At 50.3% G+C, this 25,554-nt stretch overlaps 2 protein-coding genes and 1 non-coding gene across 5 annotated transcripts in view; 1 reads left to right on the top strand and 2 right to left on the bottom strand.

Moving 5' to 3' along the window:
- VAC14 (VAC14 component of PIKFYVE complex) overlaps positions 1-13,496 on the bottom strand; it is a 68,480-nt gene extending 54,984 nt beyond the window's left edge. Inside the window, exons 1-6 of one of the 3 annotated variants that reach the window (XM_039558285.1) lie at positions 13,367-13,496; positions 12,135-13,201; positions 10,688-10,903; positions 5,853-9,814; positions 826-976; positions 36-203 (exon numbers count right to left, since the gene is read on the bottom strand). In XM_039558285.1, coding sequence (XP_039414219.1) covers positions 36-203; positions 826-976; positions 5,853-5,872 — 339 coding nt within the window. In that variant the 5' untranslated portion in view covers positions 5,873-9,814; positions 10,688-10,903; positions 12,135-13,201; positions 13,367-13,496. Of the gene's footprint in view, positions 1-35; positions 204-825; positions 977-4,212; positions 4,369-5,852; positions 10,334-10,687; positions 10,904-12,134; positions 13,202-13,366 lie in introns of those variants that run through there. The other 2 variants (XM_039558286.1, XM_039558284.1) reach the window with 2 other exon arrangements.
- Positions 1,785-1,855, top strand: TRNAG-GCC. The gene has a single exon. It is a non-coding gene; the product is annotated as a tRNA-Gly (tRNA).
- Positions 10,175-25,554, bottom strand: part of HYDIN (HYDIN axonemal central pair apparatus protein) — a 54,323-nt gene continuing 38,943 nt past the window's right edge. Inside the window, exons 13-17 of the mRNA XM_039558593.1 lie at positions 25,072-25,340; positions 22,581-22,779; positions 19,650-19,730; positions 19,417-19,550; positions 10,175-10,532 (exon numbers count right to left, since the gene is read on the bottom strand). Of these exons, the coding sequence (XP_039414527.1) occupies positions 10,175-10,532; positions 19,417-19,550; positions 19,650-19,730; positions 22,581-22,779; positions 25,072-25,340 (1,041 nt within the window). The remainder of the gene's footprint in view (positions 10,533-19,416; positions 19,551-19,649; positions 19,731-22,580; positions 22,780-25,071; positions 25,341-25,554) is intronic.

Genomic DNA, 25,554 nt, shown 5'->3' with positions numbered 1-25,554 from the left:
GAAAAGCACATGGGGATTAAGAGGAAGCTTCTTACCTTGCTGAGGCCATCGAAGAGCACGTTGAAGTGCGGGAGGACAGAGCCCCTGGCCACCTTGACAATGTTGTAGAGAGCCTCGCAGGCGTAGTACCGCAGTCGACTGTCAGCATCATTGAAACACGTCAGCACTGGCTCAATCAGCTCTTTCAGGTACAGCCCAGAGTCCTGGGGGCACAAGGAGACTGGTTAGCTAAGGACCATGCCACAGCGAGTGGGAAGAGATGCCCTGGAATACACTGCAAATATTCAGGCCTGTGATGGCTTTAGTGCACCTATGCCAGCCAGGATTTACTAATGAATTTTGAATTTTATTACTGAATTTTTTTATTCAGGTACAGTGAGAAGCGATCAGGTTTGCTGGGCATCTGCCTCATCTCCTGCCTGCAGGGCAGAGGGAGCCAGGGATGGATTTCTGTAAGGGCCAGTGTCAGCAGTGCACAGCAGGAAATGGAAGGGCTGAAACTCTTGTCCGCTCTTTTAACACAAACTAGCACCCAACCAGCTGAGTCTAGTCCTGCTGCTGGAGACTGAAGATGGACAGAAGCCCTTTAACCACACTTAAGCAGCTGCCAAGATGTAACCCAGGCCAGAAAGTGCGCCTGGGCCCAAAGGGTGTGGCTGGGTGTGCTGGGAAAACTCCAACACAACCCAGCTGTAGGCTGCAATAGCAGGAGGGAGCCAGGGAACTGCGGGGCCACCAGCCCGAGTCTCCCCATCACACTGACCCAAGAGGAGCTGCTGTTCTCTCACCGCAACCTGCACAAGCCAAAAAACCCATCACACCTACCTTGCCAAGGGCAATGGAGCAAGCAGCGAGGCCAATGAGTCCCCCTTTCCGGCTGTGGGGGTGCTGGGAGAGCGCAAACTCCTGTGACAGGATCTGGATCACGTGTTTGATCTGGGATGTGTTGTTCTGAGCCACAAACTCTCGCACCAGCCTGGGGAGAGGAGCAAGAGGCACACAGGGAGGTTTAGGTTCTGCCTGATACAAACATTGAGGGGCTTGGTGTCAGAGACAGGGACTTTCAGCCACAACAAGCACCAGAGAAAGCAGTACTGAAATCCAGAATGCTGAAGGAACCCAAAAGCAAAACCAGAGCTCTCCCCTCCTTCCTGCTCACATTCACCAGCAGCTCCCTGCCCTCCTGCTCCTCTAGCCTGCAGCCTCCTACACCGTTCACAAACTCTCAGCCCAGGATGTGCTCTCAGGGGCCAACCCAGTGCAGCTGTGTGCTTGCAGAGAAGTTACCAGGTCTACACAGCTCCTCCAACAGGGCAGGTTTTCAGGGTCATTCACCCCCAGCATGGCACAGAATGGGAGCCCAGCACGCACCCAGAGTGCTGGTGGCTTGGCAGGGAATTGCTGCCCACCAGACCCACACACAGTGCCATGGTTTTGGACCCTTCCAGCCACCCATAAGTGCTTCAGTTAACATCCCATATATATAACTTTACTACTAACAGTATATTTCAATATTCTTAAAACAGCCCAAGACTTTACAAAAAGCCAACACAGTTTCCATATACAATACCTGCTCCTCCCCAGAAACTTGCAGGTCGTTACCCAGAGATAATTAACACATCAGTCGCGGATGAAGAGATCCATATCCCTGCTCCTGCCTACAGAACTGCTTCCAGGTCCCAGCTTGCCCAACCAGCTCTTCAGCCCCAGTTTGCTGTTGGCAGGGCCCTTGGCCAGGCAGGGAGGCACAGGCAGCTGTGCAGGCAGCTGTGCAGGCAGCTGGAGCATTGGTGGTTCAGTGGTAGAATTCTCGCCTGCCACGCGGGAGGCCCGGGTTCGATTCCCGGCCAATGCAGTGCTCTTTTTCCTCCTTTTTGCTTGCATTTCTATCCATAATGCAGACTTAGGCACCTCAAAAACTTTGCCTAAATAATCATCTTTACCTTAACTGTCAATAAAGGTGCAAAAGCTTTCACTGCCTAATTCCATACAGGGTTTCTTTGGCACTATATAAATCTCACACTTCCAAACAGGTGCCACCGGCCATTCACACACTTTATAATCCAGGAACATCATTACAGAAGACGTTTATGAACTTTTCCTCCCCAAAATTACGAACACCAGCTCTGCTCTCATGTAGCTCTGCAAAAAGCAGTTGCTCCCTTTCGCCCTGGGGGCACCAGGCAGCCCCTCCCTCACTCTCCCTACTCCAAAGCCAAGTTGTCCAACAGTTACAGTCCAATCCCCACTCACAGACTGCTGCTTTAGGGATTATGGCTCTATTTCCAGTCCTGCTCCAAGAAGAGAAATGCACTGAGCTCGAGCAAGACAGATCATTGGGATGATCATTTTACTGCCTACATTTCACTAATGGAGCTTTGAACAGGAATAAATTTACAGGCTTCCTTCGCAAGTTTAAAGGACTCAAGATTTAACTAATGAGGCAAAAAGTGCAGCATCAGAGCCTGCAAGCAGCAGGAGCTGCTCCTGCATTACCAGCTAAAGGATAAGGAGGTTCCTGAGTCAAGAGGCAGCAACTCCCTCCTGGCTTGATGCCATGGACATGGGAGTGATGCTGCTGGGGGCATTCTGCGATGGCTTTTAGATGAACTAAACCTGTGAAATCTGTAGGAAAAGTTGGCCCTTGCTTTTTCCTCTTCACACTCTTCCCAAGTTGTACTTGCAGCTTGATCACATGAACTGCCTGACCGCAAAGCAGACTTTAGTTAGTGTAAGGCAAGCACAAACCCTTAATCCCAGGGCAGAGTAAGCTGGAACAGAGCTGCTTGGATAGGGCACAGAGCATCACCCCTCACAGTGCAGCAAAGGGGTTACTGAAGTATCCCTGAGACTGGAGTTACGACGACATTGCAAGAATCCCACCCTGCAACACTGCAACCCACCCAAAATAAATTATTCCTATAACAATGAGAGAAAACTAAACGCACAGAACAGCAGAAGGCACTCACTGGGTTGGGTTTCTAGCAAAGCACACACTCACTCTTTCCCAGGTGCCACTTTTCTCTGCTGACCTCTCACACAGCCCCCTCCACGTTTGAGGCAGGCAGTTCCCACATCCCGCACCGAACCCTCAGCAGAGAGACTCCATGCCCATGTCACGGACTGCCACGCGTGCCTGACTGCTCCCCTTGCAGGCCCACCACGGCCACATCTCCCACCCAAAACTCACCCACCAGCTCGGACCATCACTCCCAGCCCTGTGCTGGGCTGCACCAAGGCGATGCTTCAGATCTCCTGTGGGAGCTGAGCTCTCAGGCAATGCCCAGGGAGAACACACTCCTTCCCAGGGAAAGCTGCGGCCCAGCACAGCAAGGGTGAGAAGACAGGCAGGGTACAACAAGCAACACCAGAGGGGCATGGCCACACCAGAAGGTGCCTGCAGACCTTTGCCTGGGATGCTCCGAAAGGAAGGCCCGCTGGAACAGCAGCTGTGCACAGGAAGAACCAAGGGCAAAACCCGATGGCCAGGGGTGACAGCAACACTTCCCACCTCTTCTAGCCAGCATCCAGCATGGGACAAGCTTGGGTGAACCCTCGGGGGAGAGGTGGGATGCCACCAGGACTCTGGATGTGTCGCAGCACAGCAAACAGTGCATTTCCTACAGTGATGCCACTCATGTATTCACCTCGCATAGGGCTGTGCAAGCGCAACTGCACCGGGCACCCGCCGTCAGAACGAGCCTCTGTCACGGGCTCTTGGGATGCGCCCGGAGCCAGCGGGTCCTCACCCGCACCCAGGAGCTGACGCGCTCGGGGATAAACTTCAGTGGCCGGCGGGATGGGGCTGGGAGACAGGGAGCAGCTCTGGGAGAGATCCCTCCTGCCCGAGCACCGCCCACGGCGCTGTCCCCGACAGGGTCACCGTGTCACCTGAGCCCCTTCCCGGGGCTGCCGAGCCCGCAGGGACCCAGGCCAGAAGCTCCGGTACCCCGGACGTCCCGGGGTGACCGCCACCCCCGGGCAGCCAGGCCGCTCCCTCCCGCCGCCCGGTGTACGGCTGGACCCACCCAAGCATCACGGGCCGGCTCCCGCCACCCCGGGGCCGCAGGGAGCCCTAGCAGCACAACACCTCGCCCCGCCCTTCCCCGGGGCGCCGGGCCAGGCTCCCTGACCCCAGCCCCGGGGCCGCCCGCACCGGCACCGCCCCCATTCCCGCTGCCCTCCCGGCTGCCGGTGGCTCCCGCCGCTCACTTCTCTATCTCCAAGGCCGCCACCTTCCTCTTCTCATAGAGTTTGTCGGTCAGCGCCCGCACCACGCCGGGGGTCAGCGGCGACAGGTCCCGCTCCGCGTTCATGGCCCCGCCGCCGCCACCGGCGGCCACGTGACCCCGACCGGGCGATGCGGCCACGTGACCCCGACCGGGAAGCGCGGCCACGTGAGCCCGCTCCGCTGCACAGCGCCCCCGCGCGGCGCGGAGACACGCTGCACCACCGGCTCATTAACCCCTGGGGTCATTAACGAGAGCGTCATTAGGGAGAGACGCCTTTGCCCGGGTAGCCCGAGGAGGCACAGTCCCGGTTCTGGGCACAGGTTTATGTCTAAAAGGATTTAGCAGCACTTAATCATTGCTTAATTTAACGTTTACAAAGTGATTGGACAGCCTTAGCTGCAACAGTCACTCAATTATCTATAAAGTGTTTTAATTGAACTCAAACATGCACCCACGCAGACACACAGGCAGATATTTGTAAATGTACCCAACTACAACTATTAAACCGGAATTACTGGCAAGGGCAGGATTGACAGCAAAAGGGATGGATGTGGCGAGCAGCTGCGCCAGGAATCTGCACCTCGCTGTGGATTTATCTGAAGTTTGATAGAGAAAAGCAGGAACAGAAGATGCCACTTCCCATAACATGGAGCCTTTTCTGCAGGGCTGATGCCCAACTCTCATTCCATCTGCTTCCAGCCAGCTCCTGCCATATAGCAAGCTGAGCCAAAGAGGGATTTCAGCTTCCGCTGGCTGGTTATGGGCTCAAGGGCTGCCTTTGTTCAGGCCAGTACCTTCCCACGTGCAGCAAAGACCTCAGAGAATCCATTGATGTGGTGATAATCCCCCCCAACTAAACCTACCATGTCTAGAAGAACAGAAAAGCTTCCTACAACTTTCTAGCAGGAAACCCTGCAAAGAGTCCACAAGAAAAGCTTGGGGGACAGAAAGCCCAAGGAAGAAAACTGTGTCTAGGATTTGGCTGCTGCTTGGCCAAGTCAAGAGCAGGGCACACATTTTACCTGTATGTATGATCACACTTCATGGTTAATGAATTTACCTTTGCCACAAAAGTCCTCAAAATAAACTGAGAAAAGGGAACACAGAGCACAATGACACTGGTTTGAGTACAGGATGGCACATGGATTGACACCACAGTGCCACTGGTCCAGCATGGGGAGCCCAGCACATCTCCCTGCTTCAAACACAGCACTCAGCACAAAGGTCAAGTAAAATCAGACAAAAAAAAAAATTACTAAAAGTAATGTGCAGAATGTAATTAAACCATAACCAAGTTTAATTAAAATGTAGTAAACAGGGATCAAATACAATCTAATGGAACTGGGACATCACACGTGCCCACGAGAACAAAATGTGAGTTGAGAGACAGTGCAGAAAATCCCCCACCACCTTTCCTGCGCTGTGTTCAGCTGAAGAGGACAGACTGGTCAGAAAATCCCATTTCCAAGAAGAATTCCCTTCCTGGAGAGCAGAAGTCAGTTGTTTGCCTAAAAAGAATTTCTGAGACCTGTTCCTGGGTCTGCCATATTTTGGGGTACCTTTCCTCCATGGGACAAGCACTGGTTCCCAGACCAGAGCACACCCTGAGCAGGTCCTCACCTGGACAGGTACGATGCCATCGTTACAAAGGACCAGAGGGAGCTTCTCTGAATCCCCCAGCGGGTGCCTCTTGAAGCACAGCACAGGGTCCCCTCTCCTATTACAAAGGCCCGGGCACAGGACCCTCACCCAAGGCCCCTCTCCACTGATAGCGAAGGTCAGGCTTTTGGCTTTAGTTCTCTGCGGCTGCAGGAGAGGCACAGAAATAATTTCAGCTGGCACTAACCCATTTCCCACTGGGCAGGCAATGCAGCAAAACACCCACTGTGTTTTCCCTGGCAGGTGCTCCTGTACCCCACAGCAGAGCCGCCCCTCACCCTCTCCCTTCCAGTTGATTTAGGGCCATTCACAAGAGGAATCTGCTTCAAAGAGAGAGAGCCTTCCAGAATAACAGTTTAAAATCCTTTCACTTAATTGAATCATGCAGTACAGCAGGTAAATAATGATGCACCAGATGAGACATGGCAAATCCCCTGGCTGCAGTGATATGAGACATATGCAACAAGCACAAGCACAGCATGAAAACAGTACAAAAGCAAGAAGACAAAAATAAATCAACACGATCATCGGTAAAGATTATTTCCAAGGACATTAAAAAATGAATTTCTTATTAGGGCAGAAAGCTGACTTCCCTCATTCTAATTCAGCTACTAAAGTGTTGGGGAAGGCCAGGTCAGAGCCCCACTGCACAGGTCCCAGGACAGAGGAACTGGGCTTCTCTTGGATAACAGCTCCAGTCACTCCCTTAGTAAAAAACAGCTTAATACGCCCCAGGGAATCACCCAGGATCATCTCATTTTACAGAAACAAAGAGGAAATAATGAGTGCTGACTTGCTGGCACAGAAACTGCTTCAGCTAAGCCTTTGTCCTTGGAAAGCCCCAGCTCAGCTGTTGCACATTTCAAACGCTTCCAGTTGGCTGCCTAATGTTTCCCTGTCTTCAAAGTCATTTAGACAGGCTAAACTATCATTCTCATTTGCTGTGCTGCTCTGCTCTAACAGCAGCTACTGCCTCCCAGATCATCTCATGCCAAGCACCTTGACATTGTGCTTATAGCTTAAAGACAGTATCATCTCTAAAAACACCCTTACTTACTTTACAAGTGCCTCAGGAAGGGTGGGGAGGGCGTTCAGGATCACTCAGCCCCAGTGACCCACTCTCCCACCCGCAGACCTGTGTCCAGCTGGGTCTTACCAAATCCCAACAAGCTTTTTGTTTGGCCCTTCTTGATTCACAGCACCTTCATGAGCAGATCCTGGAATGCAGAGAAAACTTGGCAAGAACAGGTGGAGGGAGGTGGAGAAGAAGGAGCAGGGCTGTTAGCTCTGCTTGGAGGCCCCTGTTATCTTCTGCCAAATTAAATTAGGGTTTAATTACAACCTAAAGGGGAAATCTAATTTTGATGCTAGAACAATGCATATATTTTATAGTAACAGAGAAACAAGCACATTCCAGTGAGGTCCGCGAGGAATTAATTTCCTCTGGGGCCACTTGCTGGCCGCTTGCCTGTTTCTCTTTATTCCCATTTTTTAAAACCAAATTAGGCTTTTGGAAATGGGAATGCTGAATCAGTGTTCAGCTTTTAATCACCCCATCTCCCCCTCAGTTAGCTTTGCTGGACCTGAGCCTGCAGGCACTTGCTGCTCCTGATGCTGAGCTGGTGGCCACTGAGGGTCCCAAGCATCTGGCAGGAGAGCAGCCTCTGCTCCAAAGGGTTTGGCACGGCCCCTTTGCTGGCTCTTTCCGGCTGGGGATGCTGTGAGAGCTCCCTGTTCTGCTCTGCATGTTAATTAAGCAGTAATGTATCTTCTCTGGGTCCCTCAGCAGCCACCATGTGATTGTGCATGGCAGAGGTGCAAATGAAGATGGTCTCCAAGCTATTAACACCTCAAATTGCTCATCAAGAGCCCGGCAGAAGGGCAGCATGTCAGATATTATTTCTGGTCCACATTAAGCACTGTCGGTATTCTAAGTGATCAGAACAAACTAATTCAGTCTGACTTGATTTCAAGAGAATCAAGTATCAAGACTCAGGAAGGTGAGATCAGTAGAACTGAAGCATCCATACATCTAACCTTGTTGGAGCCCATCAGCAGAGCCTCCCAGCATCCATCAGACACACATTTATTTTGGGCAGGAGAGAAAAGTATTTTTTTGCCTGGACAAGACTCTTATGTGCGTAGATGGTTTTTTTCTTCCAACTGTTCAATCCATTCTTTCCTCCTCACTTTCTAGTCACTGAAATGTCTTTCAGAGAAATCCCTTTCCGGGGATGTATCCTGGCCACCCAGCTTCTCTTCCTGTGGCATTACCAAAATCTTGGCCTTGGCCAGCGCTGATTCCATCTTGGAGCCACCTAGCATTGACTCTGTCAGACAAGAGGGAAGCTTCTGGCAGCTTCTCACAGAAGGCACCCCTGTAGCTCTCCCACACTACCAAAATGTTGCCATGCAACCCAGTACGTGTCAACCTTTCACTAATCTGTAGTAGTGCTAAGATTTTATGATTTGGCCTGCCATTATGTTTGTGTCGGAGGGGAACCTGCAGAGAAATCACAGTGGGAATTACATTTCCTGTAATTACATTGCATCCTCACTGCTGGATAAAGTCTGCCTAAAAATGTTGTTGTAACTGCTGGTGTATTTCTATTTTTAACGTTGCTCCTTTTTTTTTTTTTTTTTGTTTTTAATGACATTTGAAATTAAGTTATTTTCTCCATGGGAGCTCTGGAGGGCTGGGAGTATTTTGACAACCCAGAGACATTCAATCAAAATAGTTTAAAAACGGAAGAGGATTTTTATCCAGGCTGATGTATAGGCTGGGATTTCTGTTTGCCCCTTTAACCCTTTTATTCCAAATTCAGTTTCACACCTGCGAGATGGGTCATTTGCTATATTACACATTCTCCTTGGGAACTGACCCTTTCTATTTTCTTCCCTCAGATTTTGAGCTAACCCATGAAATCTAAGGTAGTCTCATGACTTCTCTGGAAGAGATAAGCTAAACTATTTTAAAATAATCTTTTCAAAAGCCTTTCTACAGAGAAAAACCTTCCCTGAAGGCAAGGCAACCCAAGAAAGAAAGGGAAAGAACCCACGTGCCCGGTGTACTGTTATTTTGCCAGGCACTTTTGAATTTATTTTGTGTAAAGCTCTCTTGAAGCCTGTACATCATCAGGCTTCTGATGTGGAGGCATCAAAGTCATGCAAGGATAAGCACACATACTGTGCCCCGTGCCCCTGACTGGGATCCTTTTTCCTCACCTGTTTGTTAGGCTGTGGTTTTCCAGTGCCACCTCCTATTGCTGATACACGGTGCTTTCCTTGACGTGTGCCAAAAGCAACAGTCTCCTCTGCAGCCTTTCTCCTTTTTATGGACAGGTAAAACACACACAACTGTCTCAGCAGCTGCAACAAGATAACCATCAACATCTCCCCCTTGGAGGCAGAGGTGCATTTCTTGTTTGAGCATGATGGCGAAGCAGAAATGTTCCTTTTGGACCCTGCCAGCACAAGGCTGAAACCAAACAAGAAGCAGGCAGGACATGGGCAGGTAGGGCAGGCACCTTAGAAGCATCCAGGCACTGCTCATCCTGCTCATGGAGTGCTCTTTGTGCTTCTTTTTGCAGGGATAGGTCCAGGGGCATTTGGACAGACCCCACTTCCACTGGCCCCTCAGAAGACAAATTCATCTGGTGCATTAAGGAGAACCTGGAGCTGGTGGTCTTCTGCCTGTGTTGCCAAGGGGTGCACGTGGAGCTGGGGATCAGCTCCCAGGAGCTGAGTTTTGGCAGCTGCTTCTGCACAGGTCACTCATCCCATGGGCACGCTGAGACTTGTGACAAAGAGAAAATGTTTGACTCTGGTTTCAGAGGCACAGATGAAGCTGCTCCAAGGTGCACTCCGTGGTGAGGCTGGTGTGACTGTCCTGTTTCGGCAGGACAGACAGCAAGATCCTGGTCCTGAGAAACCACACCCCACTGTGAGAATTAAAAGGCACAACTACATCTGCAAAATGCTATCAAAGGAAGCCAAACGAAAGCCTGAGTAGTGTTCCAGGAACCACATATAAGGGATAAGAACAATTAATGACCTGAACAGGACCTAGTATTTCTGAAAGGAAATCAGGCATATGTGGTAGATGTCACTGTGAGATGCAAATATACTGAAACACCTTTGGAAGAGGCCACGATGGAAAAGGTGAGGAAATATCAATACCTTCAAAAACAAATTCATGAACTAACAAATGCAGCAGACATTGTGCTTACGTATTAGAAACAGTATCATCTCTAAAAACACCCTCACTTGCTTTACCAAGTGGCTCAGGAAGGGCGGGGAGGGCGTTGAGGATCGCTCCCCACAGAGACCCGCACTCCCATCCGCAGCGCCAGCACAGGAGCGGGCTGCGCAAAGCCCGGGCTGCGCTCGGGGGTCCCACACCGCGCATTCCGTGCCCTGGCCCAGCAGCTGAACTCTGCCTCCACACCAAGCGGGGCACGACAGGACGGGCCGGGCTGCGCCGGGCCCCTGAGGGCGGCGGGGAAGGGCCGCGCCCGCGGAAAGGCCGCCCGCCGGTGCTGCAGTGGCGGCGCTCGGCCACACGGGCGCGCCCTCGGCCCGGCCTGGCGCCGGGAGCGCTCCGGCCCGGGGGGCAGCGGGCAGAGGGGCCTGGGCCCGGGCCTGGACGGACACCGCGGACACGGCACACGGGACGCGGGGCAAAGCCCCCGGCCGCCTCACACCCGCCTCTGAAGCGGCTGAGCTTGCTCGTTTGAACACAAGAACACGCAGCACACACGGGCTGTTAAATGCCAGGATGCAAGCCAGAGACTTACCTTCGCCCCGGGGAAGGGATTTCTCTGGAGGCATTTGCACAGTGGGAGAAATGAACACGCAAGTGAACAGCACTTGCACTACCTGTGTATTTATTGTCTCTCTCCACACGATGCTTCTTCACCTCTGGAGCGAGTCCAGAGGAGGCCACCAAGTTGATCAGAAGGATGGAGCGCCTCTCCCATGAGGAAAGGTTGAGAAAACTCGGATTGTTGAGTCTGGAAAAGAGAAGGTTTTGGGGTGACCTAATTGCAGCCTTCCAGTACCTGAAGGGAATTTACAGGAAAGATGGGGCAAGACTACTTCCAAGAGCATGTAGTGACAGGATAAGGGGGAAGGATTCAAACTGAAAGGGAGTAGGTTTAGATGTTAGGAAAAAATTCTTCCTTGTGAGGGTGATGAGGCACTGGCACAGGTTGCCCAGGGAAGCTGTGGATGTCCCACTTGTTTCTAGGATGTCCTGTAACCTCTTAGGGCTGGTTTAAAAAGAAACCTCCTCAGAAACAAGTCTTGCACTTCGCAGGAAAACACTCTAGGCCAAGGCTGGGAATGCAGGGAGGAAGGCAAGGAGCAGAGAGGACCCATCCCAAAAGAGAGGGGCCAAAAGGCTGTGGAAGTGCTTCCACCAGCACTGTGGAGCTGAGACTAAGCCTCCTGACAGAAGCAGGTCAGCCTGGAGCTGGAGGGACTGACAACAAACTGTCAGCCCCTCTGGGTTGCTCTCACCCGACCCAGACACTCCTCACATGAGACAAAATGCATCCAGGAATTAACGTGGTGATTTAATGGGAGCACAGGTGGATTGACACCAGGGAGAGAGGAATCTTTCCTACAAGGGCCAGGACAACCCTATGACACATACTGGTCCCAAACTCTGAGATGTTACAAAAAAAAACCCAACAAGTCTCAAGCTGTGTGGTGGTTTCTGAGCCTGCTTGGGACACAGCTTTACACCACTTCCCACACCCGCCTCCCAAAATAGAGCAGATAGAAATCACACTGCTTCTGCAAACCACATGTGAAGAGTCACATGGGATGATACGACCCTGCCAGCTCAGGCTGTGTAAGAGCCATCAACATCAGGACAGAGAGGTAATGATAGTGCCCAAGGTCCCTGCCAGCACCAAGGACATGCACCAGAAACCACCACCACCCCTCCACATTAAATGCAAGAATTTGATGGAACACTCTGAGTTGGAAAGGGCCCACAAGGATCATCGAGGCCAACTCCTGGACACTCAACAGTGCCAAGACTGCTTCCCTGGAGCATGGCACCATATGTGCAGCATCCTTAGCCAGGCCCCCAGGGACCACACACAGGACCACCCATTAGGCACAGCCAGGGAACTGGGTGAAAGCAGCCTCCCAACAAAGCACCAACTCTTTCCAGGTAATCCCAGGACAAGGCACCAGAGACCACACACACAGGAGGTATTTAAATGGCCTTACACGATGCACTTTGAATTTCTCCTCCAGGCAATCAGATGCAGATTGAAAGGGCACTTTGGAGCAAGCCATGGACAGATGTTTGCAAGATCTGATTTTTGAGTTCACGGAGAGTCCTCAGCTCCTGCTGAAACCCACAGACCACAACTGTACCATCACCCTCAAGAAGAAAAGTCAGAGGAGGGTCTGAGGCCCCTCAGGCTTCGTCCAACATGGCTCATGCCTCTCCCAGAGTATTCCTATGGGGTGTAGCTCATCTAATTTTTTGGGGTGCAGGCACTAAAGATCCCCAGTCACTTGATCCAAGGTGAGCTGGACCAGGGCCAGCCACAATCAGCAATGCAGGCTGGCACTGCAGGTCCTTGTAAAGATCATTCTTAGGCAGCTCTACTTCCCTCTCTTGACAAGTTATGGCCCTGGAAGTAGTCTCCACTGACTTTACTGTGGTTATTCTGACTTGCACCGATTTTACAGATGACAGAAGCCATTAAGCCTTCTCCTTCCTCATGCTTTGCACAGCAGCCAGGGGATTTATAAGCATCAGGTGAGCTCCTGATTCTCTATGAGACAGAAGAATGCTTCTCTATCAGACTCGAGGCAAAGGCCCTTCTGAACAAATCAGTGGCTCTAACAATAAATACAATTTGTGGTCTTTGTTCAAAATTAAACAAGCCCCGACAGCTGTAATTTGGAAGTGCTGTTTAAAGCAATCTGCACCAACTACAATCTTACCAGCTACTCCAAAAAACAGCTCTGCAAACAGATGACTATTAACCCCTGTAACAAAGAGCAAAGGAGGAGAGATGTGTTCCAGCTGTCTCTGTGGCCAGGATCCGGATACTCACCATTTTAAGATGTCTTCATGGGGGCAAGTGCTGAGAGCTTGAAAACACAAAGAGTATGGCTGCAAGGGTTAACATTATTAGGAAGCAGTGGGAAGCCAAAGAGCTGGTTGAGCATAACCACCTGAGAGCAGCAGGTTGCTCCTGGTTGGATCTGACAGGCAAGCAGAAGGCTTCCAGCCGTGGAAAGAGAGAGGTTCTCAGTCTGTCCTCTTCTTAGGGCAAAGGCTGCAGGAGAGGGAAGCTGGATCTCACAAGCTGAACCCTGAGGACAAGCTCACAGCATGGCTGGTGGGCTCTTTGCCTGCCAGCATTGCTGTCCTTCCATGGGGCAAAGAGCAGGGTGAGAAAAGGAGGGACGTGAAATGATGGAGCACGTCCTGAAGTCCTCACCTAAGAGGAAACATTCCCGCTCGTCTTAACCACTTCTGCCGACCCCCAGAAGGTGTCTCCACCGGCCCACGCTGATGCGGCACATCCCGCGCAGGCAGCGCAGCCCCAGCCCAGCGCACCCTCCAAATGGGATTCTGCAGCAGGTCACCACGGGCCACGGAAGGAGAAGGTAAAGCTGCAACGATAATGAGCACAAAATGAAAAGCAAACCAAAAAAACCTCCAGTTTAATATACTTGCTAGGGTCGAATCCCAAAATAAATCAGACACTGAAGCTCCACCCTGCTGAATATGCCGGCATTGCCATCCATCTCCTGCCCAGAAGGAGCAGGGATCCTCACCCTGGCAGAAATCAGATTAAGGGTGTGGGGGGCTTTTACCGCATGTAAAAACCGAGTTAACGTTGCTGCTGAGCTACTGTTAAAGGTCACTCACATGGTACATCAGAATTCCTCCCTGCTTTACCTAGAGTGAGGCAAGCATACTCCCAGGACATGCGCTCACAGTCCAATGGTCCCACAGAGCTGCTGGAGATGGGACAAGGGATGACCAGACAGGATTGACCTGGTCCAAGTGACACTGGGGACAGCTGGGGACAAGTGGGTGGTGATGGAGGCCAGCAGGCAGGAAAGAGGTGACAGTTACCAGTGAGAAGAAACAAAGCAAGCTCCCAGCTGGAGAGGTTTCCTGTGGAGGAGAAGGATGACTCTCCCGAGGGCAGAGCCACTGAAAAGACAGCTTTGAGTCAGGCACTGTTGAAAATACACAGCAAGGCAGCTGGGCCCAGAGGACCCCTGGGGTGCCCGACCCCCCGGAACTCCTACCTCCCTCTGCTACATGAAGCACACAGTGGAGAGTAAATAAATCCTTCTTGCTCCATCCCACACCACTAATTCTGGGATGGGCATCTCTGTGGGCTGTTCTGCGCTTTGCTGAACCCCATTCAACCTCCCTGGAAGCTGAAACCCTCCCCTCTCTCTGCTCCTGGCTGCCTCCCTGTCCCAGTCAGGGCATACATCCCTAACATCCCAGAGTCCTCACACCTTAACCCGGCTGCTACTGGTTCTCTGAGTTGGCAAAGACAATACACAGCAATCTGTCAGAGTTCAAGGATCATGTGGACAATGCTCCTCACCATAAGATTTAGTTTTAGGTTGTGTTCCCTGTCCAGGAACAACCTTGGGCTAGAAGGAATCAGCACAAAAATCCCCAGTGCAGACTTACACCAAAAAACTTGTAAAGATCTGGCACCTGGATTCAAATTTACAAGGGGTTTGAACCTCTTCTTCTAAGAGTTTAAAGATGTCTCAGCTACCCTCTGAAGACAGGGGCACCAGAAAAGAGCACAGCCATACTAGAAACAGTACTTTTGGGTAGAGCAGTGCCAGGGGTTCAGATGGATTTTCTCTTGGGAAAGCTGTTTGATGCACAGCTTGCAGAAAGCAGGAAAAGAAGGAAGGGTGACAAAAGATGGAGAAATTAAGAGGAATGAAGTCTGGGAGATTATGTCACCTTACCCATCACTGTCACATACAGTGAGGGCTGTTCCCACCAACAAACCAAAAAGAAACATCAATGTTTCATTTCATAAACAATAAAGCTCTGTAGAAACAGGCCTTGAACCTCCTGCACCTCCTGCCCAGAGAGAATCCATGCAGGAGCCATCCAGGCAGCACTGGTGGAGAGGCTTGGATAGGGAGGGGGATGCCCTTTGCAGAGCCCATGTATCTTGGGCTCCCACTGTGAGCCTTGGCTAATGAAGATGGGCAGAAAGCAAGGGCAGAAGCTGGCTGCTCCCCAGATTTGCAGCTGAACAGTGCTGGCAGAGCAAGAAGTCACCTTCCAGCATTTGCTGACTGGCTCCAAAATTAGAAGGCAATTCCCACCCAACCTGCCCCCCCCAGCCTGATCTGGGCATGGATGACACATGAACATCTCCCAGGCTAGGTTCTGATGGCACAGTACAAAGCCAGGGAGAGAGTCAACCACCTGACAGCACTTGGGATATGCAGTGCTTTTCCCCCAGGCAATGCTTTCTCCTTTGCCTCCTGTACCCTCAATTCACCTCTCCAACACCCCAGAGCTGCTCCCCAGTCCAGCAAGGAATGACAGCTCTCAGGGTCTGTCACCCTCATGCAAAGGAGGCGGCTGAGGCTCCCCAAACCCAAGTAAGAGTTGAAGTGACTCCCATGCAGCTGTTCTGGGCTCCAACTTCCATTGTAATGTCTCGAGTCAAAATCCTCCAGGTGTGTGACAGTGGGTAGAAGCCCTGAGGCAGAAGAAGCTGCCTCAAACATGCTGTAGTGCTCCCAGAGCTCAACCAGAAGGTGCCATGCCCAGGCCTGGGGGCAGGCTAGCTGACTTGCCAGCCAGAGAGCTGGGAAAAGAGCAGCACCATGCTGGAAGAGGCAGAGAGATGGAAGGTGCATGGTGACTATCACTGTGCTGAAGGTAGAAAAGAAAGAAGTCTACAGACACGTTGAAAATAGGAAATCATTACCACCTGTCTTTGTCCTGACAGAGCATCCCTGTCCCACATCCCATGTGCAGCTTTGTGTCTCTACTACAGACTTGGTAACAACATATGCTGGCTGACAATCCACTCCTTGGCGAGCATCTTTACTTTTCTTTCTGTCTGAATAAAGCAAATAACAAATTTCCAAGTCTCCCTTGCTTCAGCTCCCCAGTGCCTCTGCCTATGAGTAGAGAGACTCTCTGCAAGCTGTCCATGGCAGTCACATGGCCACCCCAGAGGTGATCCCTGCCCACCACCGAGCACTTGCTCCAAGAGCCTCCAGCTCTGAGAGTTAGGAAACAACTCCTCTGGTACACCAAGCAAACACTGCTCTACTGCTGCCAAACCTCCTGCAGCCGAGGGACACATCAGCAGCACCTTCCCCTCACAACTCAACCCTCCTTTTCTAAGTTACCCAGGGGATTTAAGCAGGGAAATAGCACCTATGGGGCTACCAAAGCCCAAAACATAGGGCCCTAAGGAGCTGAGAGCACCAGGGGCAAGAAGGGGTTGTGTCACTCATCTGAGACTCCCCAGCACCAGGGGCATGGGGGGTAAATACATTTCAGATGGATGTTCCCACTGTTCCTGCCTCTCCCTGCCAGGGGCTGACAGAGCGCTGCTGTCAGATTTCTGCCTTGCACTCTTTTTCACTGTCTGCGTTTTCCATTTCTTCCTTGTTATAAAAAACAACAAAGCAAAACCCCATCAACTGTAACACAGAATTGGTTTTTTTTGTCAGCACCAAGGCTGGGATCTGGCTCTCAGGGTCCCTGCAGTGACACCTGCCTGGGGACATGCAATGAGAGAGACAGAGACAGGAGAAATCACTAATGCTATAGGAAGACCCACTTGGGAGGAGAAAGGCTCCTGTTCAAAACAAATTGGCCAAGAAAATCCTGAATGGAAAGAATCATTTTCTACATGTTTAGCTAAACAAATCCTTTCCCCAAAGAATCTACTGGCAATTCATTACTCTGGATCTGTAGCCAAGATGTTCCCACTGTCCAGAGATGTCAGATCAACACACAAAGGTGGTTTGACGTGTGCCACAGAGGTGCAGAGTTCCCTGCTGATCTATCCTGGCACGTGGACTGCTCAGTGCCTGTTAGCTCTGTCCCAGGGAGGGAACACATCTTGCACGGGAAAACAAAGAGGTGATGCAGAAACAGCAATGATCAATGCAAATGACAAGGCATGGGTCCTGAATAAAGGATGAAAGCTCTAGAGAACAACTACATTTGGGGATGAGCCTTTGGCGGCCTCTGTCACAGGTCTCTAAGAATATCCTTGTGTATACTTTGTATTATCTTCCTTTTGAGGGGAAACCCAAAGGAAACTGAGGAGCTGGTTACTGACCTTAGAAAGGGGACAAATTAATCTTTCAAGAAGAAACCTTGAAGGTAAAAAATAGGACAAAATGTTTGAATTGGACTCCAGATTTAGTTCCTCCTGTGGGGAGATTCTGAAGATCCGTTCCAGTGCTACAAAAAACCTCTTGGTGCAAAGGCTTAACTCAGCTTTGAGCTATCAAAGATCCAAGGGGTGAAGAGAGCCTGTTCTCAGTCTGTCTCTAACCCTGTAGGTGTAGACAAAGAGTAACCACGGGAGATTCATGGCTCCACAGCGGGCATGGATTGGCACGGGTTGGGCACATCCAACCCCACAGCCACAGCTGGACTCTGCTGCTTCTACCATTGCTCTGCTCAAAAAAGCAGCAGGGACTAGAGAGTGAGGAGGAAAAAATGGATTGAACAGTTGGAAGAAAAAAACCATCTACGCACATAAGAGTCTTGTCCAGGCAAAAAAATACTTTTCTCTCCTGCCCAAAATAAATGTGTGTCTGATGGATGCTGGGAGGCTCTGCTGATGGGCTCCAACAAGGTTAGATGTATGGATGCTTCAGTTCTACTGATCTCACCTTCCTGAGTCTTGATACTTGATTCTCTTGAAATCAAGTCAGACTGAATTAGTCTGTTCTGATCACTTAGAATACCGACAGTGCTTAATGTGGACCAGAAATAATATCTGACATGCTGCCCTTCTGCCGGGCTCTTGATGAGCAATTTGAGGTGTTAATAGCTTGGAGACCATCTTCATTTGCACCTCTGCCATGCACAATCACATGGTGGCTGCTGAGGGACCCAGAGAAGATACATTACTGCTTAATTAACATGCAGAGCAGAACAGGGAGCTCTCACAGCATCCCCAGCCGGAAAGAGCCAGCAAAGGGGCCGTGCCAAACCCTTTGGAGCAGAGGCTGCTCTCCTGCCAGATGCTTGGGACCCTCAGTGGCCACCAGCTCAGCATCAGGAGCAGGCAAGTGCCTGCAGGCTCAGGTCCAGCAAAGCTAACTGAGGGGGAGATGGGGTGATTAAAAGCTGAACACTGATTCAGCATTCCCATTTCCAAAAGCCTAATTTGGTTTTAAAAAATGGGAATAAAGAGAAACAGGTAAGCGGCCAGCAAGTGGCCCCAGAGGAAATTAATTCCTCGTGGACCTCACTGGAATGTGCTTGTTTCTCTGTTACTATAAAATATATGCATTGTTCTAGCATCAAAATTAGATTTCCCCTTTAGGTTGTAATTAAACCCTAATTTAATTTGGCAGAAGATAACAGGGGCCTCCAAGCAGAGCTAACAGCCCTGCTCCTTCTTCTCCACCTCCCTCCACCTGTTCTTGCCAAGTTTTCTCTGCATTCCAGGATCTGCTCATGAAGGTGCTGTGAATCAAGAAGGGCCAAACAAAAAGCTTGTTGGGATTTGGTAAGACCCAGCTGGAAATGAGCTGCCCCAGTGCCCAGGGCTTCTTCCCTAAGCCCTCCTCATAGCCACAGCTGATTTACAGCTCCCAAGAGGCTGTGTCCTCTGAACAAAACTGTTTCTGGATGAGCTCTGTTCTTTGTAACAGCAGCACTTCAATGCCTACTGGTTAACTTTGCTTGGTTTCTGGGGCATTATGGAAAAACCATTTGCTGTTGTCATAAAAAGTGCCCAGCCCAGACTTCTGCACTCTGTAGAGAGGTCACAGCAGGAGGAACTGCCAGAAATGCGTTCATAGATGTGCCCCAGTATGAGTGCAGGATTGCTCTTGGGCTTGGGAAGCACAGCCCAGCCCTGGATGGCCCTGCTTCTAGGTGTGTTCAGATGTGTGCTCCCCCCAACAGATGCAGCTGTTCCTAAAGCTGCAGACCCTGCTGATCTCTGTCAAACACCAAAGAGCTGCTCTGGGAAGGTAAGTGTGGTTTAACAGGCCAAAATTCCCTTCATCAAGGTGGTCTTTGCCTCAGGCCACAGAGGTCTGAGGAAGCAGCTTTCCTTCCAGGGGAACCAGTATGGGGGCTACACCAGCATCAAACTGATGGAGATCACCTATTCCCTGAGCTTCCAGCCTGATCATGGCTGGCCAGTGTTATTTCCACAAGGGAAATTCAAGAACATTTTGTCAAACCCCAGGCAAACAGCCTTGGTCTTTGCAAAGTACAAACAGGACACCAGGAAGAAGAGCTTTAAGCAGAGGGCAAAGGTGCACCTACCTTATGGTGTTCACCTGGCTGTCTGTCTGGAATGACCAGTGGTACAGGGCAGGAAGTGGGCTGCAGTTGGTCATCTCCATGTACAGCACTTGTTTAGTGTCATTCATGACGCAGCCAAAGTCCAGGGCCTTGGCCTGGAGACAGAGATTTGGGAAGTGGACTTCTCCCCGAACAGCAATGTGCTCCTCATGAGGATGCTCCATGAAAGACACCCTGAGTGCCCTCTCTGCTACCTGGCTGTTCAAATCGTTCTCATAAGCTGGGTTAAACTGGATGCAGAAATGAAGTTCCTCCCCTACATCCAGCACCATGGGCTGCAAGGAGATGAAGAGCATTAATCACCTTTGTGATCAAGTCCCAGTCTGACAGCAGGAAACAGTAAATGTTCAAAGTGTGACCCCAGCCTGGGCTTCTCAGTTCACCCTCATTTCTTTACAGTGGGGGTCTGACTGCAGGCACCACGCTCTGGCCCGAGATCCTGTCAGGCTCACGTTTCTGTGCTCAGCAGCAATACAAGGGGATGGCTGCTGGAGAGCTGGGATGCTTTCCAGGAGACATCTTTACTGCATGGCTTGCCCCGATCTGCTTTCCTGCTCCCTTCTCCTCGTGTCTTAGAGCCAGCATGGATGTTACCAATTCAGGTAAGATTTTGCTTCTTTCAGCAGCTCTGCTGATGCAGCTCAGGTCAATCCACTGCTGACACTACAGAATAAACTTCTCAACTCGAGGACCTCTCAACAGACCTCTCAACACCACATCCCTCCTCTTCAAACCCCACAGAATGAGCCCACAGATGCCCACCTTGGAGTCTGCAGGGAGGGGCTGCTGGTTCACATCACAGATTAGGAACGGCTGCTCCAAGTCCAGTACAATGCTGAGTGGAAGGGAGCAGGTGTCTTTTAAAGACAGAGGCTTGGACTGAAGAGTCAGGAGAGCACTGAGTTGCTACAGAAACAGGAGACAAGGGAAAACAACCTCAAGTGGCCATAGACCTCCTTCCCCTTCCGATGCATTTCACATATTTCAACCCCCAAAGCACATACAAGCCTGACAGACACGTCAGTAACATTTTCAGCGTGGATCCCGCTTGGATTTGCATGCCCGACTTCTCCCATGCCTTGCTACAGTGACCTTCACTCCACAAAAAATGCAGAACCACCAGTGCACTTTCAAGGCTTCCTTCTCTTGATGCCCAGACAAAGTAACTGACCCTGTGAAGGATTGGGGGGACCTTTCTGACAGCTGCTTCTCCTCTGGGAAGAGACAGACTTCTTGTTCACTCTAATGCTTTCAGTTCCCTTAGGCAGAGTGCTTGGCATGAGATGATCTGGGAGGCAGTAGCTATTAGATAGAGCTGAGCAGAAAAATGAGGATGATAGTTTAGCCTGTCTAAATGACTATGAAGACAGGGCAACATTAGGTAGCCAACTGGAAGTTATTGAGATGTGCAACAGCTGAGCTGGGGCTTTCCAAGGACGAAGGCTTAGATGAAGCAGTTTCTGTGTCATCAAGTCAGCAGTCATGATTTCCTCATTTCTGTAAAATGAGATGATCTTGTAAGCATAATGCTTACAGAAATTTGTAGAAATTTGTACAGAAATAAAAAAAAAAAAAAAAAAAAAAAATCCATATATGAAGGGAAACAGGTGATAGAAGGGTCAGTGTCAGCAAACCCTCTCTTGGAAGCAGAGGGGAAAGAATCCATGCGAAAAAGCCAAATAACCCAAATAGCCAGCCTGCCTTCAGGGAAGGATGTTCCTAGGATGCCCTGTGGCCTTCTAGGGCTGGTTTTAAAAGAAACCTCCTCAGGAACAGAGATGTCTCACACTTCACAGGAAAACACTCTGTTTAAGCTGAATACTCAAGACCCTTTCCTGATTTCTCATGTTTTTGCTTCCCCAAATGCCTCCCTTTGTTTCTCACTCCTCCCTCTGATACAACACCACAACCCAACTCCTCCTCAGAGCCTACAGACTTGACAGTCATCTGTGTTGCACATGCAATGCAGGGAGTTGGGCTGCTGACCAGCCTGGTGACTATGAATCTCTCTGGACCCAAGGAAAATGGAAAGCCCACACCCAGGGGAGTCAGGCTTTGCAGGAGCCAGGTAGCCACAAGTTGAACTCTCAGATTCTGGATTTCCAGGCAAGACATCCTCACCAGTGCCCTGATCACTCTGTTTCCCTCTCCAGTGAAACCTTTGGGCTCAGAACTGCACAGGGACAGTCCCACTGCAGGTGATTGAGCAAGTCTTCCTCAAGCTACCACTGAGGCAACCCTTTCTCAGAACACCAGTATCAGCAGAAGCTTCATGCAGACACATTCCACATTCACTTCCACATGTGTGTCCAGTGGTCCTAGAGCCAGGGAATGCACACCAGGGTTAGCTGGCATTTTCTCTGCAGAGTTGCTCTTTCCCTGGGAAGAAAGGCACAGAGAGGAGAACACCCCAAGACTCTGTTAAAATCTCCCCCTGAGCTGCTCTCCAAGGGTACTGCAAAACCTGGCTGCCCTTGGGACACCAGGGTTGGCTGAGAGACTGGGGTGAGTGGTTATGGAAATATTGACAAAAGTCAATTTGTCAATTCTAATGATCCCTGGGAACAGTTTCCCACATGGATGGACATCACGCTGATCATTAGAGCTGGCACACTGAGTTTTCCCCCTCCAGGACTCAGGGCTAGACCAGCCCTCTGCCCATGTTTGTCTTCAGAGGAAAAGGAAAGCTGCTCCCAGATGCTCCCACCCTTCACAGAGCTTTTGTTTTGCTCCTTGCTTCTCCTGAGTAAAGCACTTGGGATTTGTTTAATTTATTTCCTGCCTGGGCTTCTAGTCTTAAGTGTAACTTACTTTCCCTGGCCTTCCTTTCTGCCCCAACACATAACACTGATAACCTCCTGTTTGCTCCAAAGGAGCAGTATTTCTGTCAGCCTGGATTTTGGGATCAGCACTGGGTTTTGGTAGCTATGGAAACACAAAAAAGCCTTAGCAACTGATGGTGGCCAGCAAGGAAAGCAACTGGTGCTGCCATGGAAACTTGTGGCCTTAAAACAGTTTCTTGAAGTCACTTGCTCCTTTTCCCAGGCAAACGTCAAGGGGCCGCAGAAGAAGCCCCTGTGGAGGGGATCTGATAGGGAAGGCTCAGCCCTTGGCAGGGACCTCACCTGAGCAGTGCTGGAGCAGCCTTCGAGCACCATCTCCACAGTCTGGCCTGGCCTCAGGTCTATCTGCAGTGGTCGCAGCTTAAACACGGGGCTGCCAGCTCTGGGGAGCATCTTTCTTCTTGGTGCCACCTCTTTTGAAAAATGTGGAAACCTTCTGTTGTCCTTTGTCACTTGAAACTGGTAACAGCAGGGATTGAAGCTAGAAGAGATGCAGAGATTGAAAATGCCATGGAAGCTGCTATTTCTCTGTGGTCACTCAGCTTCAGCACTCTGGTGAGGTTCCCTGACTGCACACTCTGAAATAAAACTTCCATGCAGAAAGCTGTCTGAGCTCAAAGCTTAAGCCACAGCCAGGTCTTGGCTGCCCTGGAGTTTATCACCACCCAGCAGCTGCTCTGTTTGCATAAAGCCAGGGGAAGTCTTTATGAAAAGCATCTTCTCAGTTGCTGCCTCATCTCAGAGCATCACCAGCCTTAGCTGCTTAACATTCTGAGGGTTTTTCCAAGGTGCTTCCTGCAGGTCTCACCATATCAGACACTGATATGTGTCAGTATCAGTGGCTGTATCAGTCAGTATCAGCTGGCTGCAGGTAGAGGGAGGAACAGCTTGGCTGCCATTTCACCTTTCCCTTAGGAGCTGCTGCCTCAGGTGGCTACCTCTGAGGATGCTACTGAGAAGCTGCAGGGTATAGAGACTCATCTGGTGATCTGAGCACCACTTGCCTCACTGGTGGGGTCCCTGCCATGGCACCCCCTCATCTCCCCCCAGTTCTTAAAGAGCACCCAACCCTAATCACTCCCAACATCTCACCCTTTGCCAGAACAGTGCAGCTGGGATTGTGTTTTACAAAGAGAAATGAACTGTGAGAACACAGGGTCAACAGAAGTTTCCCCAGTATGAAGACAGCAGCAAGACCAGTCTGGCTACTGAGGGAATGGAGTGACAACAAGAGATTAATAACTCCAGCTAGACAGAAAACAAAATGAATGTTCAATGGAAATTGATTCCTTCATGTAAAGAAACCTTAATTGCAGGCTAGTCTGGAGCTGTTATTTTACTCTCAATAAATCTGAGCATGACCAGGAAACAAATTGTTCCTGGAGCAGTTACTGGTTTTCTGAAAGTCACAGAAAATATGGCTGTCTGCTGCCAGCAGAAGCAATGGTAGGAGAAGAAAGTTGCTGATGTGTACCAGCTTAGTATAAAATGGTTTATGTTAGAGACAGCAATGGATGAAAGCTTGGAGAAGCTCTGGGTAGGTGCAGAATTTGTGGCTCTGGGAACATCCAGTGTTCCCTGGGTCTCATCTCAGCTCACCCAGTAGCAGCTCTGCAGCTGACAGCCCTGGCAACAGCCCTCAACCAAGCCAGTGGGCACAGATAGCAAGAGGCAGAGCATGATGACACCAAGCACATTGACATTGTCCACTCTGTTGAGTAGCCAGTTTGTGGCTGCACAGAGCACAGGACATGCTGGACTAGGATCCACCTCCCTGCAATGTCCCTGCTTACGTGGATGGCTGGTGGGTATATATTTAACCCCCCAAAATCTATCCTAAACGCTTAAAGTAGGATTAACCTACTCTTTCTACCCAAAAATTTAGGTATTGGGAGCACTGTGGATCCTCTTTGCAGCCAGGGAAAAGAACAGGCACCTCGAGAAGACAATTCTCATCCCAAGAACTCTCCAGCACAAAGCAAAGAGCACTTTGAAAAGCTCCTCTTTCTCTTGTTTATAAGAGCGTGTCTGATTTCAGACACAGGCGATAGGATCAGTGAAGCCCCTCCTTCGAGCTCACCTCAGTTAACACTCTCCGTGCATCCTGCCCAACCTCAGCGGGGTTTTCCTCTCCCTTTCGGGGCTGGTCCTGCAGCCATCCTGACTTGTCTGTGCTTCGGGCTTCTGCTGTGGAAGAGACAGTGAGGAAGCAGGCAGAAGAAAAGAGGAAAGAACCACTAGGTCCTCTCTGATAAAGCACAGCCCGGCAGGGCAGCTGGGGAAGAACAAACCGAGGAGGATATAGGGCAAAGACAAATTCTGCTGCTCCTCCCAGACTCCCAGGCAGAGGGGAAATAAAACAGCACCATTCATTTAGTCGAGGACCTGCCAAGAAGCTACCGCCAAGGTTTGCACTGTTGTGAGATGATAGTCCATGGGGAACAGAAAAGCAAGCAATGTTATTGCAAAGAGAAATATGGTTATACTGGTAATGTAGCATTTTCCAGCCAGACACTGCTGGGACATGCTGTTTTCCTCCAATTGTTACTTGATAAAGTGAGGAAATAAATGTATTAGAACTAAAGACAATTCAGTAACAATTTAGCAACTGGTTTCCATTTCAGTGGCTTTTGAGGGTATCTAACAACTTTCAAATGGCCATCACATGTTTCTGAGGGAATCTCTGGCTTCAGGCAAACAGAGCCAGGACCTTGTTCATTGAAGAAGATCTAGTCTGAAAGACTACAGCAAAACTGCTCCTTGCTGAGCCCACAGGAGAAGCAGGAGCTGAGAGATCTCCTGCCTGAAGTGGAGTCCCAACTTGAGCTCTGGAATAAACAGTTTATCAGTGACAATTGTGGTGCTGGTGCCCACAGCCTGGACAGGGTTGATGTCCATATGGGTGTTCTCAATGAACGCCTTCACCTTGTCCTGGAATTTCTCTGTGTCATCCAGGTTTGCTGTGACAATCAGAGACACCTCAGACTTAGGGGGGACCACTCCTTTACTGGGTTCAATCCTCCAGCATGAGCGTTTGCCAGCCTGTAGGACAAGCCAAACACGAACTTAGGATAGAAACCATGGACCTGCTCTGCTGTGAGGCGCAGGAAACAGGAGGACTAAAGAGAGGATAAAAATCATAAAGGCTGTAATTTCCCTAAGTCTAAGATAAGGAGTCTGGCAACAGCAACTCTCCAAGAGCTTATACAACCTGTATTTTACCTTCCTTTAACAGACTCACATCATTAGCCCAGTT

The sequence above is a fragment of the Corvus cornix genome, chromosome 11, assembly GCF_000738735.6.
Source record: "Corvus cornix cornix isolate S_Up_H32 chromosome 11, ASM73873v5, whole genome shotgun sequence".
Lineage (NCBI taxonomy): Eukaryota > Metazoa > Chordata > Aves > Passeriformes > Corvidae > Corvus > Corvus cornix.
This window is presented reverse-complemented; position numbering and strand designations above follow the sequence as displayed.